Below are 18,521 nucleotides of genomic sequence, written 5' to 3'. Positions count from 1 at the left end.
GCTCATGTCCTTGCTGAACTGTAGAACTGTAGCCAACAGTCAAACAATTTGCATACAAGCTGTAATACCCTCATGTGACATGTAAATGTGTGGTTACAGTGTGGTAACCCTCTGAGATCCAATGCAATGCAATATAGGCTACTATTCACTTTAAAAACTGATCAGTTGACTAAACTTAAAAAGTAAGGAAACCCTTTGCCTTAAAATTATTAAGTAATAAACTTCATTAAAAAAAAGTTATTTGAACTTTTTGCAAGAAAACTATTTTATTTATTTTTTTCAATTAGGCTACGTATGAAGTTTATTTAGGCTATTAATAATTTTAAGGCAACGGGTTTCCTCACTTTTTTAAAGTTAAGTCAACTGATCACTTTTACTATTCTATTCTATATACTCATCTGTTAAATTTTAAATATATTACTTTTTATATATGGCTGTCTGAAATGCAATATTCTGTTATATTAACTGTGTCTATTACATTCTGTTGCTTCAATTCAGAAGTAAATTCTGTTTGTCTTGTATTATGTTCAAAAGTGAATTAAAAACACAATTAAAAAAAGTTAAGCAACTTTATACTCTTAATTTAGCTATATTAGGCTACCCTATATATTATGGCTATTCTATAGCATACTTTTCTTTTTCATTTGCCTTTTTTACTTTTGTATTTTCTGAATCGGATTCTGAATTGATCAAGTCGATATCGAATAGATATTTAAAAGTCACTTTTGAATCTAAACATTTTTTAAACATCATCTCTCGACTGAAAGTGACATTGGCCTTGGCTTCTGAATGCCGTGTGTTACGCGCCCGCTCCCCGCCCAGCAGCGCGTTATCGCGCTGAGATAACTCCGTGTTAACGAGGGTCTTCGGGTGTGATTTAAACGGCAATCCAGTCCTCAATCTCCTCCTCTACAACCTTCGATCCCTGGAATTTACGTAATTCCCAGGACGACCTAATGCTCGCACCTGACGCGCCGCAGGTCAGTGTTGGTCCAGGCTGCTGCTCGCCATCATGACCTGCTGTGATCAGAAATGCGCGCTCATCGCAGGGGCAGTGGTGGGCGCCCTGGTCGCCGTGTTGGGCGGGATTCTCATCCCTGTGGGCAACATGGTTATTGAAAACACCGTGAACAAGGTAAGCCGTCGTCTTTTCATATCAATATTCGGGGCACATGCGTTTGCAGATACTCCAGACAAACAGATACGGTACATGATTAAGTTGTTGTGGGGAAATATTCAGAATAATTTAGAAACAGCCAATGTAGGGTACAACGTAGGCTACTATTAATGATGAGATGAGATGAGATAAAATGGGGTTTTGGGGTCAAGGGCATTTTTTCCCCTCTTAAATGTATGATTGGGGCATGTGCAATTTATTGATTATCATTTCAGTTAACGTTTCATATTTTTTCTACTCTTTCATGAACTGTCTTAGTGTTCGAATTTAGCTGAAAAGCCATTGAAATTAATAATACACTTTAAATAAATGTATATTGTGTGTATTGTCTCAAAGTGTCAAGGTCAGTTATCGTGTGTGTTAAATGAGCTGTATTTTTCTTCTGAGGCCAAAACATCTGAAATGTTCAATTACTTTATTATAGCCAAGGTTTTAAGGTGTGTACCTATGCAGAAACTGTCTGAAAGTAACCTCATGTTGACAAATATTCATTGGATTGTGACAACTCGCCCCAGTCTCCCCTATTTTGAACACAAAAGTACATAATGTAGTATAAAATAAGCATAGAGTATCTAATACCAAGTATGTTTTGTGTCTCTAAAGGAAACAGTGTTGGAAAACGGGACATTAGCATTTGACACCTGGACGTCTGCTGACGTAGTAGTATACAGGCAGTTCTGGCTGTTTGACGTTCAGAACCCTGATGAGGTTGTCAGTCAAGGGGCCAAACCTGTGCTGGTGCAGAAAGGACCGTACACGTACAAGTAAGATTTGTGGCTATATAGACAAATATTCAATCAATACTCATGTAAACAAACCATTCTTCTTTTTCTCGTAACCCTCTGGTCCTGTTCGTTTAGGGGTCACACTTGGGTCCTTCGCTGTCCAATGGACAGAAACCTTTAAATTTAACTTCTTTTTTTTCCCAGGGAAACCAATGTAATATATATTTTTTATTATGTTTGATTCATTATATAGAATTTTGAGGTGATTTTACGATAATTTGCAATATTTATAAAATTTGTATCGGCTATTGTTCCCCATTGAAAAAATACAAAAAAAATTTATAACATATTTGTAAATTATTTTTCAATTAAAGCAGTATTCCATGTTAAAATAGTGACAAGGCATTTAAAATTCAATTTCTAAAGGCAGATCTGGTAGGAGTAAAAAAGAAAAACGTATGTAATGCCATGGTGTAACCACTAAATTCCTATATAGTTCTAAATAAAGTGGTTTATAAATTCTCTATAGATTTTTAGACATAAATACTTATTTTTATTAGTTGTGGATTTGGATTTATACTTAGACATTCTCAAAGACTACTTTTCTTGTTTGAAATGTTGATTTGAACTGTCAGTTTTTGCATTCATTTTACTACAGTCAAACCGAGGAGGACATTTTTGTTACATATATCCTCAAAATTCAAAACAAAACAAAAATAAATAGGTATGCTTTATTACAGTTTTGTCAATCTGGGTCTGATCTTATTCCAACTTCTTATTTGAGTCTTTTGGATAAATTTACCATATTGTTACAGCCACACCAGTTTATTTTGTACTCTTGTGTAACCTCTTCCTTGTTTAAAATTTTTTACTGCATTGTGGCTGAATTATTGATTTTATTTCACACGTTTGCAAAAATGCAATGTGTGTCGCGCTAGTTCATGGGGGGGGTCTATTTTTGCACTCTTGATATTTTAAAGTGTCACCCCTTCATTGCTGTGCTATTTTTTTCTGCACCGTGGCTGATTTGTAGTGTGTACCACCAAAAGATTCTCTGAGTTTTCGTTCCTATGTCTGTAATTTTTTACCACAAAGGAGCCACATGTTTTTTCCCCGAACCTTTTAACATATCCATATCATGTCCATGGGCGTCGGAACCATTGTATGTGGGTGGGACAAGACCCACCCACTTTTTACGATCAATGATATTGGACCCACTCACCTTTATCGTCTCTAATCCAGCACATGTCTGTTTACCTTCCCCTAACCAATAAACATTTATTATTAAACACATGTTAGACACTTTATTTCCACTTTTCTAATATTTTCTTCATTTTTATTGAAAATAAATGCCTTTCTGATCTGATATGTGATTGGAAAAGGGAGTAGAGTTATTTCGGCCTAAGGCGGATTCGAACCGAGGGTCGATCTGCGTCAAAACGTGATGCCATGCGTCTTACCCTTACACTATAGCCACAGTCAAAATTGTGGTGATTTCTGTAAATTTGACTTGTCCAACCAGATGATATATTTGTACTTTATGTAAATGGCATCTATTCCAGAAAAAATTTTCTGAGAGGACCCACCCACATTTTTTTTGCTTCCGACGCCCATGATCATGTCCATGATTTTTTTGTGTGTTCACATAGCTAATGTGACAAAGGTATATAAAAAAGTCATTTTTGACCGAAGAGGCCCAGAGGGTTAAAGAAAATCCAGCAATCGATATTTTAAATTTACGTGACTAGATCTCCATCTCTTGAACTACCTGAAAATAAAGCAAAAAGAATTTCAAGGCATCAGCCTTTTGCCAAATTATAGACTATTTTTACCTACTTCTAAGGCTTATCAACAAAGACATTATCAACATAATGCACTTCAAGCTTGCTCAAAAGTTTTGTCATGCTGTTGGCATTTAATCGTTGTTGATAAGTTTATCTGATGGGATGATGCTTGTCTAATCTAAGGCAAATGTTATGCTCTTATACTGTTATATACATATCCTGTCATGTACTAAAGTAATATAAATAGCAGTTGAGCAGTATTTAACCCTTGTATGGTGTTCGGGTCTGTGGGACCCGTTTTCGTTTTTTATACGATTAATTATTTTTTCAAACTCAGACTCATTGGCCTTGGCTCATTTTTTGTGAAGAACATATATCAGAACACATTTTCAATGACCACACACTGTACACCCCCCCCTACACATTTATATTACATACAGGATGTCCGGGTCCACTGGACCCGGGATTAAGAAAAGTGTGGAAATTGTAGGTCATGTGTACTTTCAGTCTGTCCTGTACCTTCACATAATATGGGCCTGATGTTAGTGTGTCTGTGTGTGTTCATGTTTTTCTATCCTGGTGGGGACTTCAACCCTGAATGCACACAGACTCAAGGGGACTCGTGTCACCATGGGGACATAAATTGAGGTCCCCATGAGGAAACAAGCTTATAATCATACAGAATTAGTTTTAGTTTTTTTTTTATGTAAAAATGCCTGTAGTTTTGGGTTTGTGTGTGTGTGTGTGTGTGTGTGTGTGTGTGTGTGTGTGTGTGTGTGTGTGTGTAATGGGTAGGTTTAGGGGTAGGGTTAGTGTAAGGGGAGAGAATATACAGTTTTTACAGTATAAAAACCATTACATCTATGGAGAGTCCCCACAAAGATAGTGAACCAGACGTGTGTGTGTGTGTGTGTGTGTGTGTGTGTGTGTGTGTGTGTGTGTGTGTGTGTGTGTGTGTGTGTGTGTGTGTGTGTGTGTGTGTGTGTGTGTGTGTGTGTGTGTGTGTGTGTGTGTGTGTGTGTGTGTGTGTGTGTGAGAGAGTGTGAGTGTGAGTGTAAGTTCTGCCCCTGCGGTTCCCGCACAAAATTGCAAAATTCAAGCACCAACACAATCTGTTCACACTTTCCCGCACATTTTACCCTCTGTCTTGCGGGAATCAGCTAGTAAACAGTTAGTACTTTTTTCACATTTCTTTATTTTATCTTATTATATTTAATATATAAAATAAATATTATTTCATTTTATTAGTTTTATATACATTATACATACATTTTACATTAGGGGCATCAGCAGATACAAATAATTTTAAAAATATTATCTGATGGGAGTGTTATATATTCTTAAAATATAAAACTGCTGCGTAGTAATATGACCAGTAAAACACCACATAACTTGCATTTTATTGCAATTTTAAGCCACTAAATGGCCATAATGTATTTCCCAGTGGTCTGATATGCTCTCATCCTCACTATTGTCTTCCAGGACGCGTTTTATCCCCAAAACAAATATCACCTTCAATGGTAACTTCACTGCGTCCTTTGTGCTGCCGGCGGGAGCCATCTTTGAGCCTAGCATGTCAGTAGGAAGAGAAGAGGACGTAGTCACTTCACTCAACCTGGCTGTAGCAGTATGTATTTCATTTCGTCTCTGCCCGTCTGTTTTCCTCCTTGTCGCTCTTCCTCCCTCATTCTCCATGCCGAGTTAATGTGATGAGTAATCTTCAAGACTGGATTAATGGCTGCTGGAAATTCAGCTTTGCCATCACAGGAATAAATTATATCTTAAAATATATTAACAGTTATTTAAATTTGAATAATATTTCAAAATATTACTGTTTTTACTGTATCTTTGATAAAATAAAGGCAGTTTGGTGAGCATTAAGAGACATAAAAAATCTGGTCACACTTTATATTAGGTGTCTTTACTATGTACATACATAAAAAACAATGTGTACATAAAAACTGTTGATACGGGTAAGGTTAGGGACAGGTTTGGTGGTATAGGTAGGTTTAAAGGGTAAAGCCCGGGATACACTGGACGATTTTAGCAATCCTATAAGATCATTACAAATCACACTGTGCGACATAGACATAAACTTGGGTACGACATAGACTGTACAATGATGACTCCTATTGACTCGTAGGCTACGATGCAAGTTTCTATAGAAGAATAAAATGCCATCAGCATTCGCAAATGGTAAACAAAAAGACCATGATGAATCACACTTTGGCAGTTTTAGTTTTCATGTGTGCTGAAAAAAAGAGGAAGCCACGAAAGAGGAAGGGAAAAGAGCTTGAGGTAAGCAGTTTTAAGTTTTAGAGCCATGTCGTGTTGATTGCATGTTGCATTTTTATTGGCTGGTCCAGTAGACACTGTGTGGTGATCATGCTGAATTTCTGACACTGTCAGAAAATTGTCGTAGGCTATCTATGGTCTCAAGACTGTGAAAACGGCCGTCTTTGAACCTCATCGTATGACATGGGACCACCGATTAGGAGCCACAATCACAGAAATCGCCACGATTTTTTCACAATGGAAATCTTTCGTCTGGGACAGACGAAAATTGTGCAGTGTATCCCGGGCTTTAGGGAAGTGTCAAAAGTGTATCTTTTAGATGTAATTACAGAAATAACTACAGATGTAATTACATAATTATAATAATATAAGTACAATGGAAAAATATGCATGTACACAATAAGTGCATTGTATCAAATGATTAATTTAAATGTTAGTACATAGTAGTTAAATACACCTAAAACAAAGTGGGACCAAAAATATCAAAACTTTTGAAAAGTAGCATTTACTACTGTTCAGAAGACAAAAGAACAAAAAGTGACAGTAAAGATGCTTATAATGTTACAAAAGATTTTCAGTTTTTTCTTTTAATTTAATTTCTGTTCCTTTGAAGTTTCTATTCATCAAATAATCCCAAAAAAATGTATCTTGTTTCCATATATTAATATATTCCATATATTCAGCAGTACAGCTGTTTATTGATAATAACAAATGTTTCTTAAGCATTAAATCAGCATATTATTAGAATGATTTCTGAAGGATCATGTGACACTGAGGACTGCTGGAGTAATGATGTTCAAAATTCAGCGTTGCATCACAGAAATAAATTACTATTTTGTCAAGTCACCTTTATTTGTATAGTGCTTTATACAATACAGATCGTTTCAAAGCAGCTTTACAGTGATACACAGGACAATTATTCAGTGATGGAAATGGTTAATTAATCAATTGTTAAATTAGTTCATTTAATCTATAAAGCAGTTCTGCAGAAAAACAGTGATGCCGTCGTTCAGCTCGCTTTAGTTCTCATCCAGTAGTGTCAGTTTAGTCAGAGCAGTGATATTGCTGAATATTAAGTGTCCCCAAATAAGCAAGCCAGAAGTGATAGTTGCAAGGAATCCAAACTCCATCAGGTGACATAACAGAGAAAAAAACCTTGGGAGAAACCAGGCTCAGTCGGAGGGGCCAGTTCTATGGTATTCAGGCTGTGGATCGGTAGCATTTAAATAATTCATTAAGTTCCTTTTGCTTGAAGATTGGATTCATCACGCCTGTATGGAGTCAAAGCTGGTCATAGGACTTGCAAAAGGACTTGTCCGCTCCTTTGCTAAGGATCTGTGCCAAGGGTTGTTGCGTCACAAAGGCATTCACAGGGGATTGACTAGTGACTAGTCAGGATCTCAGGGACATTCAGGGCTGCATTGTGGTTGTGTCTAGGACGGTGCAGGTCCTTCATCAGATCTTGATATGAACTAATATATGGCTGACAATGATAACCTTGGGATAAACAGAGAGACTAATATAAGTGTAGATGCTATTGGTAGATGCTATTGGATTACATTGGGTGCTATGGGAAGTGTTCCCGGGTTCCGGCTGACCTAATTTATGCAGCCTATCAATCCTTTAAAGGAACATGCCGACTTTTTGGGACTTTAGCTTATTCGCCGTATCCCCCAGAGTTAGATAAGTCCATACATTCCATTCTCATCTCCGTGCGTGCCATAACTCTGTCTGACGCACCCACCGCTAGCCTAGCTTAGCACAAAGACTGGAGGTAAATGGCTCCAGCTAGCCTACTGCTCAATAAGTGACAAAATAATGCCTACTTTTTCCTAATTACATGTTGTGATGTGTATAGTTACATTGTGTATTAAGACTGGCGGAAAATGAAAAGTTGCGATTTTCTAGGCTAGGTATATGGCTAGGAACTATACTCTCATTCCTGCGTAATAATCATGGAACTTTGCTGCCGTACCATGGATGCAGCGGCGCAATGATATTACACAGCGCCTGAAATCGGTCTAGAAAATCGAAACTTTTCATTTTCCGTCGGTCTTACACGATGTAACTATACACATCACAACATGTAAATAGGAAAATGTTGGCGTTATTTTGTCACTTATTGAGCAGTAGGCTAGCTGGAGCCGTTTACCTCCAGTCTTTGTGCTAAGCTAGGCTAGCGGTGGGTGCGTCAGACAGAGTTATGGCACGGAGATGAGAATGGTATGTATGGACTTATCTAACTCTGGGGGATACGGTGAATAAGCTAAAGTCCCAAAAAATTTGAGTCTTCCTTTAACGGATGTGAATTATAGAAATGTGATAATGTGTTATGTGTACGCTAGTTTAATGAGAAGCGTTTTTAGTCTAGATTTTAACTGACAAGAGTGTGTCTGCTTCCCGAACAATACTAGGAAGACTGTTCCGGAGTTTGGGTGCTAAATAGGAGAAGGATCTGCCGCCCACAGTCGATTTTGATATTCTAGGTATTGTCAACTGGCCTGAATTTTGAGATCGCAATAGACGAGTCGGACTATAATGTGTTAAGAGCTTGCTTAAGTACTATATATACCGGTATTTTTTAAGTGATACTTTTTAAATATATTCAAATAGAAAACATTTTTAAATGTGAATAATATTTCATAATATTACATCTATATAAAACATAAACAGTATTATTACAGTTTAAAATTTCATTATTACAATTTAACAATTTACAATTTAAAGGTTATATATATATATATATATATATATATATATATATATATATATATATATATATATATATATATATATATATATATATATATATATATATATATATATATATATATATATATATATATATATATATATAATGTGTGTGTGTGTGTACATACTGTATATACACACACACACACAATTTTATCCTTCCTTAACTCTTTCACTCATGACCCTTCATATAGATTGTTTCAGATTGTTTAGATTAGCATAGCCTTAGATTAACATAGTCATAAAGAGTGTTACATTGTTTCAGCAAGGTTGTCAGTTCTAAAGCAAGTCAGTCAAAGTTTGTCAAATCAATTGATAAAGTTGATATATGTGATTATCTGTCCAAAGGCAGTTTGTAAGTTAATGCATAACTAACAAAGTTGTATAATCATCTCCTATTCACTGTTATATATTATATTCATAATTACAGGTGATGTTCAGTCAGATTAAAGTGCTTTACAAGTTATAAATGCAAATGAACTTTGCTTGTGGTTGAATTTAGCTGTTGATTTCAAGGTTTTATTAGGAATTTATGGTTCCATACTTGCTCTGTGATCAATCTTTATTTTCTTCTTTTCCAGGGTGTCTACAGTTTACTTGATCATAATTTAGCCAATTGGTTTATCCAGCAGTCCAATTCCACACTCTTCCAGAACAGGACTGTTAAGGATTTGTTGTGGGGCTACAAAGATCCAATGCTGAAGAGCATGATTGGAGTTTTCTATCCAGTAAGCATGACAACCCTTGGCATTCACTTGCTAATAAAGCCCAATTGATTGATGAAGTATATATAGTTTTATTGTGAGTGTGCAAAATAATTTGAATGACCTAAAAAGAAACTCATGCAAATATATAAGTAAACTAAATTATTTAAGTAAATATGTATGTAAGAATACAAAGACTAAGAATGTCCGATGTAAGAATACTTAAAGACCCTATGAAATGGTTTGACAAAAGATAGATTATAGATTAGCCTCGAAGATACATCAAAAGCCAGTTTTAAATTCTTTTAAATCTGAAGGTTTTTAAGTCAGAGTTTATAAATGCTTATGTTACAAGTTTGTACTGCCCCATATGCTTTAATATTCAAGAGAAAATACTGCCTTTTTTCTTTTAGTACAATGGCACCAGCGATGGACCATACACTGTGTTCACAGGCAAAGATGACATTAAAAAGGTAGCCACGATTGAACGCTGGCAGGGTGAAGCGTAAGTATGTTACATTAGCATAAAGAATACGTGCAACATGGAACATATACACGATTCTTTGAGTCGTAGCTGTTTGTTGTTCTCTAGAAGAAAAATTACCCAGACTGTAAATCTAGATGTGGTACAACAGCTGTCAATAAATGTATTTCTGATTGAATTGGTCAATGAATCAATCAATCGCATTCGTATCTTTAACCCAACATTAGTAACACTCAAACTAACAATAAACTGTTGTACAGATCACTGAGTTACTGGAAGGACCCTTATTGTGACATGATAAACGGAACAGGCAAGTTTACCTCTAATATATTACATTGATATTGAATTAATTGTAATTATTAGGGATGCACCGATATGAAAATTTTGGCCGATACCGATAATTCTTTATATTTGAAAGGCGATAACTGATAGATTGTAGCCTAAAAATCTGGTCGCGCCCTAGCGGCAGCAAATGTAATTTGCAACTCTCCGTTGGCTTGTGAGCTGGAAAAACCAAACTCTAGTCAGGCCAATCACATCGCGTATAGAGTCGGTGAGCGGGCGTAACATAATGACGGCAGAGTTGCGGCGGTTCCGCGTGCTACTTGAAAACAAAGAAGCTGGCGAACAGCGGTCTTACGAATCGGATTTGGCTGCCACTCTGGAAGACTTGGAGTTAAGCTTTTCTTTGGGAAAAGAATAAAGAACGGCACTGAAGTCATTCTTAAAAAAGGAAGATGTGTTCAGAGTTTTGCCGACCGGATACGGCGAAAGTTTAACCTTCTTCGTTGCTCTGGTTGGTTGTAGCGCTAGCCTATTGCGTGCAGAGGAAATTTGAAAGACAAGCGTTTATCCCGCCCCTCGAATTGAGCCCTGCCAATGGTGTATTCCCAGACCCAACATCTTAATGTGCAATAAATCTAAATCCACATTTTTATGCAATTTTTGAGAGCCTGATTACAAAAACAAAAGACACCGTTAAAAGCCATGTCCCAAGCACACAATTATAATGTTCTCATTATAATTTTATGTAGCCTATATGACAGACTTGCACTGCACATGTTGAACTTAACTGTATTTTCCTTTTTTGAAGTGATTCCAATTTTATTTCAAGCAATTCAAAACCATTCATGGTGAACAGTTCGCAACTGAAGTGTCTCAGCTGGAGGAAATAATATTTTTTGGCTTTAATATATCGATATATCGTGCATCCCTAGTAATTACAGTATGTTACTATTGACATATGCAAATATGTGGTATGACTTCTGTTCCAAAGCTGTTGGCCTAAAACTGTGGTGGATGTGGCCAGGCAGTGATCAAAGTTTTTTATCTGTTTATCATCTAATTATAGGGCCTTCAGCACTTCTAAAAGTCATCATTTCCTTTACAAATGTAATATTTCACACACTCAATTGTTATTCACTTTTTTTATTCATATGTCAACAGATGGTTCCTCCTTCCACCCGTTCCTGAACAAAAAAGAACCTCTATTCTTCTTTTCTCCTGATATCTGCAGGTATTTTCAGTTCGTTCCCTGTTAATCAGTGGAAAAAGTACTTAAACCACACTTATAGGTTATTGCCTTATAGAACAAAATATCAAACCAAATCTTCTGCGAGCAGCTGATTTAAGACCTTTACTTCTCTCTCAGAACTAACTTTAACTAGCTGGTCTCTAACTGTGGTTTTTAGTTGGTTTCAAGTTCAAACCAAGTTCACATAGGTGTCTTAGCAGAGTAGCCACATGATTTGTTCATCACGTTAACTATGGACATGTTTCAATAATGTTTGACAATCACAAAATGTCTTTCTGAACAGTACATCTACTGATTTGTCATTTAAAAAACGTGAAAAATTTTGTTATGCTAGCATTTTTTTCAATAACTGCCATTTAGTTTGAAATGGTGTTTGGCATTCATACATGTTAAGTGTCCACATATTTTATGAGGCTTCTATATACAAATGCTACACATCAGCAATGTCTCATAATCTCTTGATTATAGTCCCATTACCTCCATGAGGGTTCATGGACTTTTATCTCTTCGCATCTGATTAGATTTGATCTGGAGTCCTGATCACATATAATGTATCCAAGTGGAGGTTGGTTGAATGCGTCCACTCTTTTGTTTGTCATTACCACCAGAGGTCAGGCCACTCCTTTTCTTCTGCAGGGTCAGAGATGTCAGAAAAGATTCTAGCAATGCTAACATTCCTTCACTTTCATCATAATACATCATCTGTGCCGTGCTGGAGATCAAAGCTACACAGTGTCTTTTTCATGTAGTCACATGATAAGTGTTAAAAATGTATTACAGAAACCATATGTTAAGGCTTCTGAAATGTCTATTTTTTTCCTCATGTTTTCAATCATGCATACACAATGGCTAAACAAGTATTTAGACACTTAACACACTTGAAATGTATGAATGTTTTTGCAATTATAAAACAAATTATATACATTCAAATGTTCAAAATTAAGACAAAAAGTATTTCTGGTTGTCAAACATTGGTGGACAGACATTTCATAAGTTAATGTGATGAAGCACACATTGCCCCTTTGCAACACATACATATACGATAAATATTATGCTTGTTGTCCTGCAGGTCAATATCTGCTGAGTATGATAGCACTGTGGACCTGAAGGGAATCGATGTCTATCGGTACATGTTGCCTGCCAAAGCTCTGGCCTCTCCAGTGGACAACCCAGATAACCAGTGCTTCTGTACAGACCCTTCGCTCACCAAAAACTGCACTGTGGCAGGACTTCTTGACCTCACTGCTTGTAAAGGTCCGTGCTTTGAGCCTCTTATAAAGTCAGCTGAGACTAAAATTTATTGAATGGGGTTTTTCACCATTTAACTTGTGAATTTGCCCACAGGATCCCCAGTATTCCTCTCTCTACCCCACTTCCTCTTTGGCTCCAGTGATCTCGTCGAGGCAGTGGTCGGACTGAGTCCGAACTTTGATGAGCACTCCATATTTCTGGACGTTGAACCGGTGAGGAGCTCATTTTACTTTGCATACGTTTTCTTTTTGAAGAAAAGCTTTAGGATATGATAATATAATGGTTACGCATCTTGTGTCATTTGTAGATTACAGGCTTCACTCTGAGATTTGCAAAAAGGCTTCAGCTCAACATGTTGTACGGCCCATCGGATAGCATTGTGTATGTAAACCGACATCACACACTGTCATGAATGCATGTGCGCTCTGCTTAATTCATGCATGCCTGGTCTAACATGATGTCTTGTGTCTTTCTTTCTCACAGAATTCTGAACAATATCAAGGAAAACACAATTTTCCCTCTTTTGTGGGTGAACGAGGTGAGTGCTAACAAAGCATCTATTTAAAGCAGTTAAGTCCAGCTAAAGCATAAGAGTCCTATAAAGAAACAAGGGGCCGTATGTATAAAGCCGCTCAGAGTAAAATTTTTGTCTTAAGTATGTAAAAAATCCTAAATTTAAAGGGATAGTTCACCTAAAAATGAAAATTCTGTCATCATTTACTCACCCTCAAGTTGTTCCAAACCTGTATTAGTTTCTTTTTTCTGCTGAACACAAAAGATAATATTTAGAAGAATGTTTGTAACAAAGCAGATAGAGCAACCATTGACTACCATAGTATTTTTTCCCCTACTATGGTAGTCAATGGTTGCTCTATGTGCTTGGTTACAAACATTCTTCTAAATATCTTCTTTTGTATTCAGCAGAACAAATAAACTCATACAGGTGTGGAACAACTTGAGGGTGAGTAAATGAGAATTTTCATTTTTGGGTGAACTATCCCTTTAAGAATAAGTGTGATCCATAAAGGTTCCTAAGCGTTAAGACTAAGTCTCAGCTCCTAAATTATTTAAGATTGCCGGAGAGGTATCCTAACCTATTTAGGAGTAACAAGTTGGCAGCAGAGAGGAGGAGACCACACACTTTCCAACAAAAATATAATGTATTGGAGTTAAATGATGACAGGGAGTTGATAAAATGATAAAAGCTTGATCGTCAAGATATTCTTTTTGTAACTGACCTAGTAAGAAATTGTATAACTTCTCCCACTCAAATCAATGCTCTAACTGCAGAAATTAAAGTAATACATAGTCTTAGATAGCACTATTGTGGCACTGACCAAGTTTGATTAAATATGAGGAAAACATTTTTATATTTATAATTTTTTTTTTAAATATATTTTAAAATATGAGGGAAGAACAAAACACTAAACTTAATGAAGGTATGTCTGACTCAATTATTTGGCAAAACAGGCAAACTACAGCTACAGGTTTTAAACAAAACTAAACACCAAGGAAAAAAGACATACGTTTACTGCAACATAATCAGTTGTTAATATTTCATTGGCTTTGGTTTTTGCATGTGTTCATAATTTCTTTGTATGACAGCCTGGCCAAAAATTATGTCCGCACAATTTGGCATGTTTCATTTGGCATGTGTGTTATCACAACTAAGACAATTGACTCCAATCACAACTACGCAATATGCCTATAAAATCTTTAACACATTTTTAATAATATTAGAAGAAAGGGTGAATATGTCAATTTTCCTATGCCGGAAATCACTTTTGGCCACTACTGTAGGGCAGTTCCTAAAATGGCTGTTGCCCGCAATCCGCCTCAGCAATCCGCCCAAAGACACCCAGCAATAGGCGATAGAGCCTTGGGTGCTGAGCCTTCTCCCCTTTTAAATGCAGTGAATATTTTGATTTATTGATTTTAATCTGCGATGCTCACTTCAATGCATTGAATGATGGAGAATAAAACATTACGCTCAAGTTGGAAATAATGTCCCATCATCTGCGCCAATAGACCCGAGTTCGACCTTCCCCGATCCCGTCCCCCCTTTCTCTCTCCCACTTTGCTTCCTGTCTACTCACTGTTCTATCATGATAATAAAAAAGGCATAAACGCCACAATAAAGCTTTAATAAATAAGAAAATAATGATTACCTGTGCCAGTTGGTTCGAGAGTTCACACTTACAAATGATCAAACAGAGTAAAATAGTAAAATAAGTGTATTTGGCGTGCTGTCCGAGTTGAGGCTTCGAGCTCATTTAGCAAAACAAGTCTCAAATGACTAAATTAGCAATATACTTAATAACATTGTTTATCTTCCAGCTCCTTTTTTCTGGTCTTCTCTGTTTGGATATTTCACATTTTTAAATTTTACATTAATAATAAAGCAAAAAAAAGTTTAAATTGCAGTTAAACATGGTCTGGAGCATTTTAAAATAAATATTGATTACTCTTGTGATTTCTGTAAAAGTTACAAGGAAGGAAGCCATTTTTTTGTTTGTTTATTTTGTTTGTTTATCCATTGCATACAAAACGCATATATTTGGGATTGATGTAGAACATTTAATTGAGAGGAAATTGTATCTTGATTGAATATAATGAATATACTTAAATTACCATGCAACTGATCAAGATAAAGCATATCTTATACACATGTTAATATTAATAGGAACATTTCACATCCATAAAAAGGCGATAAGAGCTTATAACATTATAAGCAAATATGATATTGTTCCATGAAGTGAATGGTACTCTTTCCTCTTGAATGTTTATCGTTGTATATTATTTTGTATATGGCATTAATAAAAACATTAAAAAAAACATTTAGGTTGAATTAAAGCATTTAGGTCCAACTAAAGCATTTATGCTCATACAGTATAAAACATTTAGGTTGAATTAAAGCATTTAGGTTGAACTAAGGTATTTATGCCAAATAAAGCATTCAGGTCCAACTAAAGTATTTAGGTTTAACCATTGACCCAAGTCAGTAAAATCCTATTTAAATCATATTTTTTATGCAGCAGGCAATAGTTTATAATATGTGATCCGTATAGTGTGTGATTGTACGCTGTGGGTTGTGATGGGTCCAAATATAGCATTTACTGTAGATACAATAAGCCCACTATAGATCCATTATCTCCACTAGGTACTTTAGAGCCATTGGGACAGACTGAGCAATTTCTGAAATCTTACATCTGATATATCAGAAGAATTATTACCGCCAATAAACAGCTAATCTCGCACATGTCTGACCCCTGGACCATCTGATTGTCTCATCAGAGCAGGATTAGGTGCCGCCTCGCTGTTGACTACAAGATTTTTGTCTCTTATTTGTGTTAGACGGCATCCCTGGACGATGAGACAGCCGAAATGTTCAAGAAAGAGCTGATTTCTCAGATAGAGCTGCTGGAGGGGATTCAGATTGGACTTCTAGTGGCCGGCTCGATCATATTTGCCGGCTGTATGATTGGATTGATCGTGGTGTGCACGAAGAAAAGTAAAAATGGATTGATTAAATAAAGGGAGGGATGCTTGGTGCTTTGTCTTTGATTTTTGGTAGCACCCTTTGGGGGAATTGTATATTGTAATTGTTATTTGAGCTCAGAGTACAGCAATTCTATTTATATAATTTATATACTCAGCATTTTTTGCGGAGCAAAATGATTTCTTTCTGTATTTGCTTGATATTGTATCAAGTCATACTTTCAATAGTTATCAGGGTAAATATTCTGCCATTATGTGGTCATACTGTGGTTAATTTAAATATGAAATAGTTTTGTATGTCAGCACAATTTCAATAAAACAAAGAACTGTGAAACTTGGCCTCATTGTTATTTTTATTTTCTGTCATTTCTTTCTACTCTTTGCATAGTTGTTGTTTTTTTCTATCTATCTCAAATCACATATCAAGTTCTGCCTTCTCATGCGTAAGAACAACCACCAAGAACAGAGAAACAGAAGAAATTCTGGAACAGATTTCTCTGTTATACCCTGTAAATCTGTACGGTTTATTTACCATTCTCCGGAGGGTTTGTAGAACAAGAGGGCCTGTGGTTGAGTGGGACACAGGGGCTTGTTTAATATTAAAGTACCTTCTCTCTGCTTTATGAATTATGAAGCGCCACTGGTCATCTCTGACTGTTGCTTTTCTGCTCTGGTTTGACCCATGGGTTTTGAACTGATAAAAGCCAGAGCGAACAGCATGTAGGTCTATACTCTACTTTGGAATAGAGGCTTGGAGACAAGTATTATGCATAATCATTCAAAAATAATGACATTCTGATAACTCTGATTACCATAGTGACCCTGGACCACAAAAGTCATAAGTCGCACGGGTATATTTGTGGCAATATAGCCAACAATACATTATATGGGTCAAAATTATCGATTTCTCTTTTATGCCAAAAAATCATGATATTAAGTAAAGATCATGTTCCATGAAGATATTTTGTAATAAGCGTTATTTGTATGGGGTACACAGTATATCGGAACCTTATTGAAAATTGTTTGGTATTAGAGATTTAGTTTTTAAAGCAGTTAAAGCAGACCATTTAAGAAAATGTATAAAAAAAACTGTATTTTATTGTGTTTGTCCTTGTCCGATGTTTTCTATTCTCGCGATAACTGTGAACGTCACCTGGCTGTAATCGCCCGGTAGGCGAGAGTTTATCAGTCTTACTTATTACCATTCTAATTAAATTAACCGACGGCAGATTATATGGCTACCTGGGTGAAGATGGCCATAAAACTGACGGAGCAGCTCCGGTGGAAGATGACTTAAACACATCTCGTTTCTGCGTCTCTGTAAGTTACCAAAACCACACATTAATACAACGCAAGTTGCAACAGTATGGAAGCAGCTCCATCTCCATACCAACAGACACACGACTCACGCGCTTTATAGTCCTGGAAATTTAAAGGGTTAGTTCACCGCTTCAGACGCCCCATGAACTAACCCTTTAACCCTCTGGTGCTCTTCGTTTAGGGGTTGCATTGGTTGTCTTCCCGGTCATAAGTGACCGGACACCTAAAAATTAAACTTCCTCCACCCCAGTAAAACCAATGCAATTTATTTTTCTTCAATAATATTTTTGGTATTTTGAGATATTGCAGCATTTCAGGTTAAAAAAGAAACTAGGCCTTCAAATATATATATTTTTTGAAGGCAGATTAGCGCCCTCTTTTGGAATTATTTAAGAAATCATGCAACCATGGGTGTAATCACTAGAGGTCTCTATGGAGAGGCTTGAGAATTCACTGGTTCTCTTTAGAACACATTTAATGATTTTTTTTTTTTTTGGATGGATTTGAATATATATTTAAAAAAAATCTCAGACTATTTATTATAACGTTTTAGACTTTTTTGTTAGAAATATAGATTTCTTTCTGTGAATTGTGTTTTTGCAGATTTCCCATTAATTTCCTATGGTGGTCATTTTTGACCGAAGAGCACAAGTTGGGAATTTTTTTTTTTTACGACCAGTTAGCATGCTCGAATCATGCCCTCAATTTTTTCGTGTGTTTACATACCGAATGCTAGAAAAGTCACCAAGTTTCATATCATTCTGATGAAGCTGCTTTAAAAAAAAAATCAAAATGTGGTTCATAAGTTCAATTTTTCATAGGTGTTTGTGTGTGTATAAGTATGCGTGTGTGAGTGGATGTGTCAATATCACATTCCTGATGTTTTAGAGTGTCACCCCTTTACTGCTGTGTACTTTTTTTTCAGCATCGTGGCCGATTTGTAGATTGTACACACAAATATTCGGAGAATTTGTGTTTTTGCTGATTTCCCATTCATT

At 36.2% G+C, this 18,521-nt stretch overlaps 1 protein-coding gene across 1 annotated transcript; it reads left to right on the top strand.

The window, feature by feature from the left end:
- Positions 1-813: 813 nt before the first annotated feature.
- On the top strand, positions 814-16,534 carry cd36 (CD36 molecule (CD36 blood group)). Its single transcript, XM_079817355.1, has 12 exons — positions 814-1,135; positions 1,781-1,941; positions 5,169-5,313; positions 9,314-9,460; positions 9,850-9,941; positions 10,181-10,230; positions 11,367-11,436; positions 12,524-12,708; positions 12,799-12,917; positions 13,013-13,086; positions 13,189-13,243; positions 16,060-16,534. The coding sequence occupies exons 1-12, from the start codon at positions 1,013-1,015 to the stop codon at positions 16,237-16,239; spliced, it is 1,401 nt and encodes a 466-aa protein (XP_079673481.1). The 5' UTR covers positions 814-1,012; the 3' UTR covers positions 16,240-16,534.
- Positions 16,535-18,521: the final 1,987 nt, after the last annotated feature.

This window comes from Gobio gobio (assembly GCF_949357685.1).
Source record: "Gobio gobio genome assembly, chromosome: 5".
Taxonomy (NCBI): domain Eukaryota; kingdom Metazoa; phylum Chordata; class Actinopteri; order Cypriniformes; family Gobionidae; genus Gobio; species Gobio gobio.
Note: the sequence above shows the minus strand (reverse complement) of the source record. Positions and strands in the feature narration are given on the sequence as shown.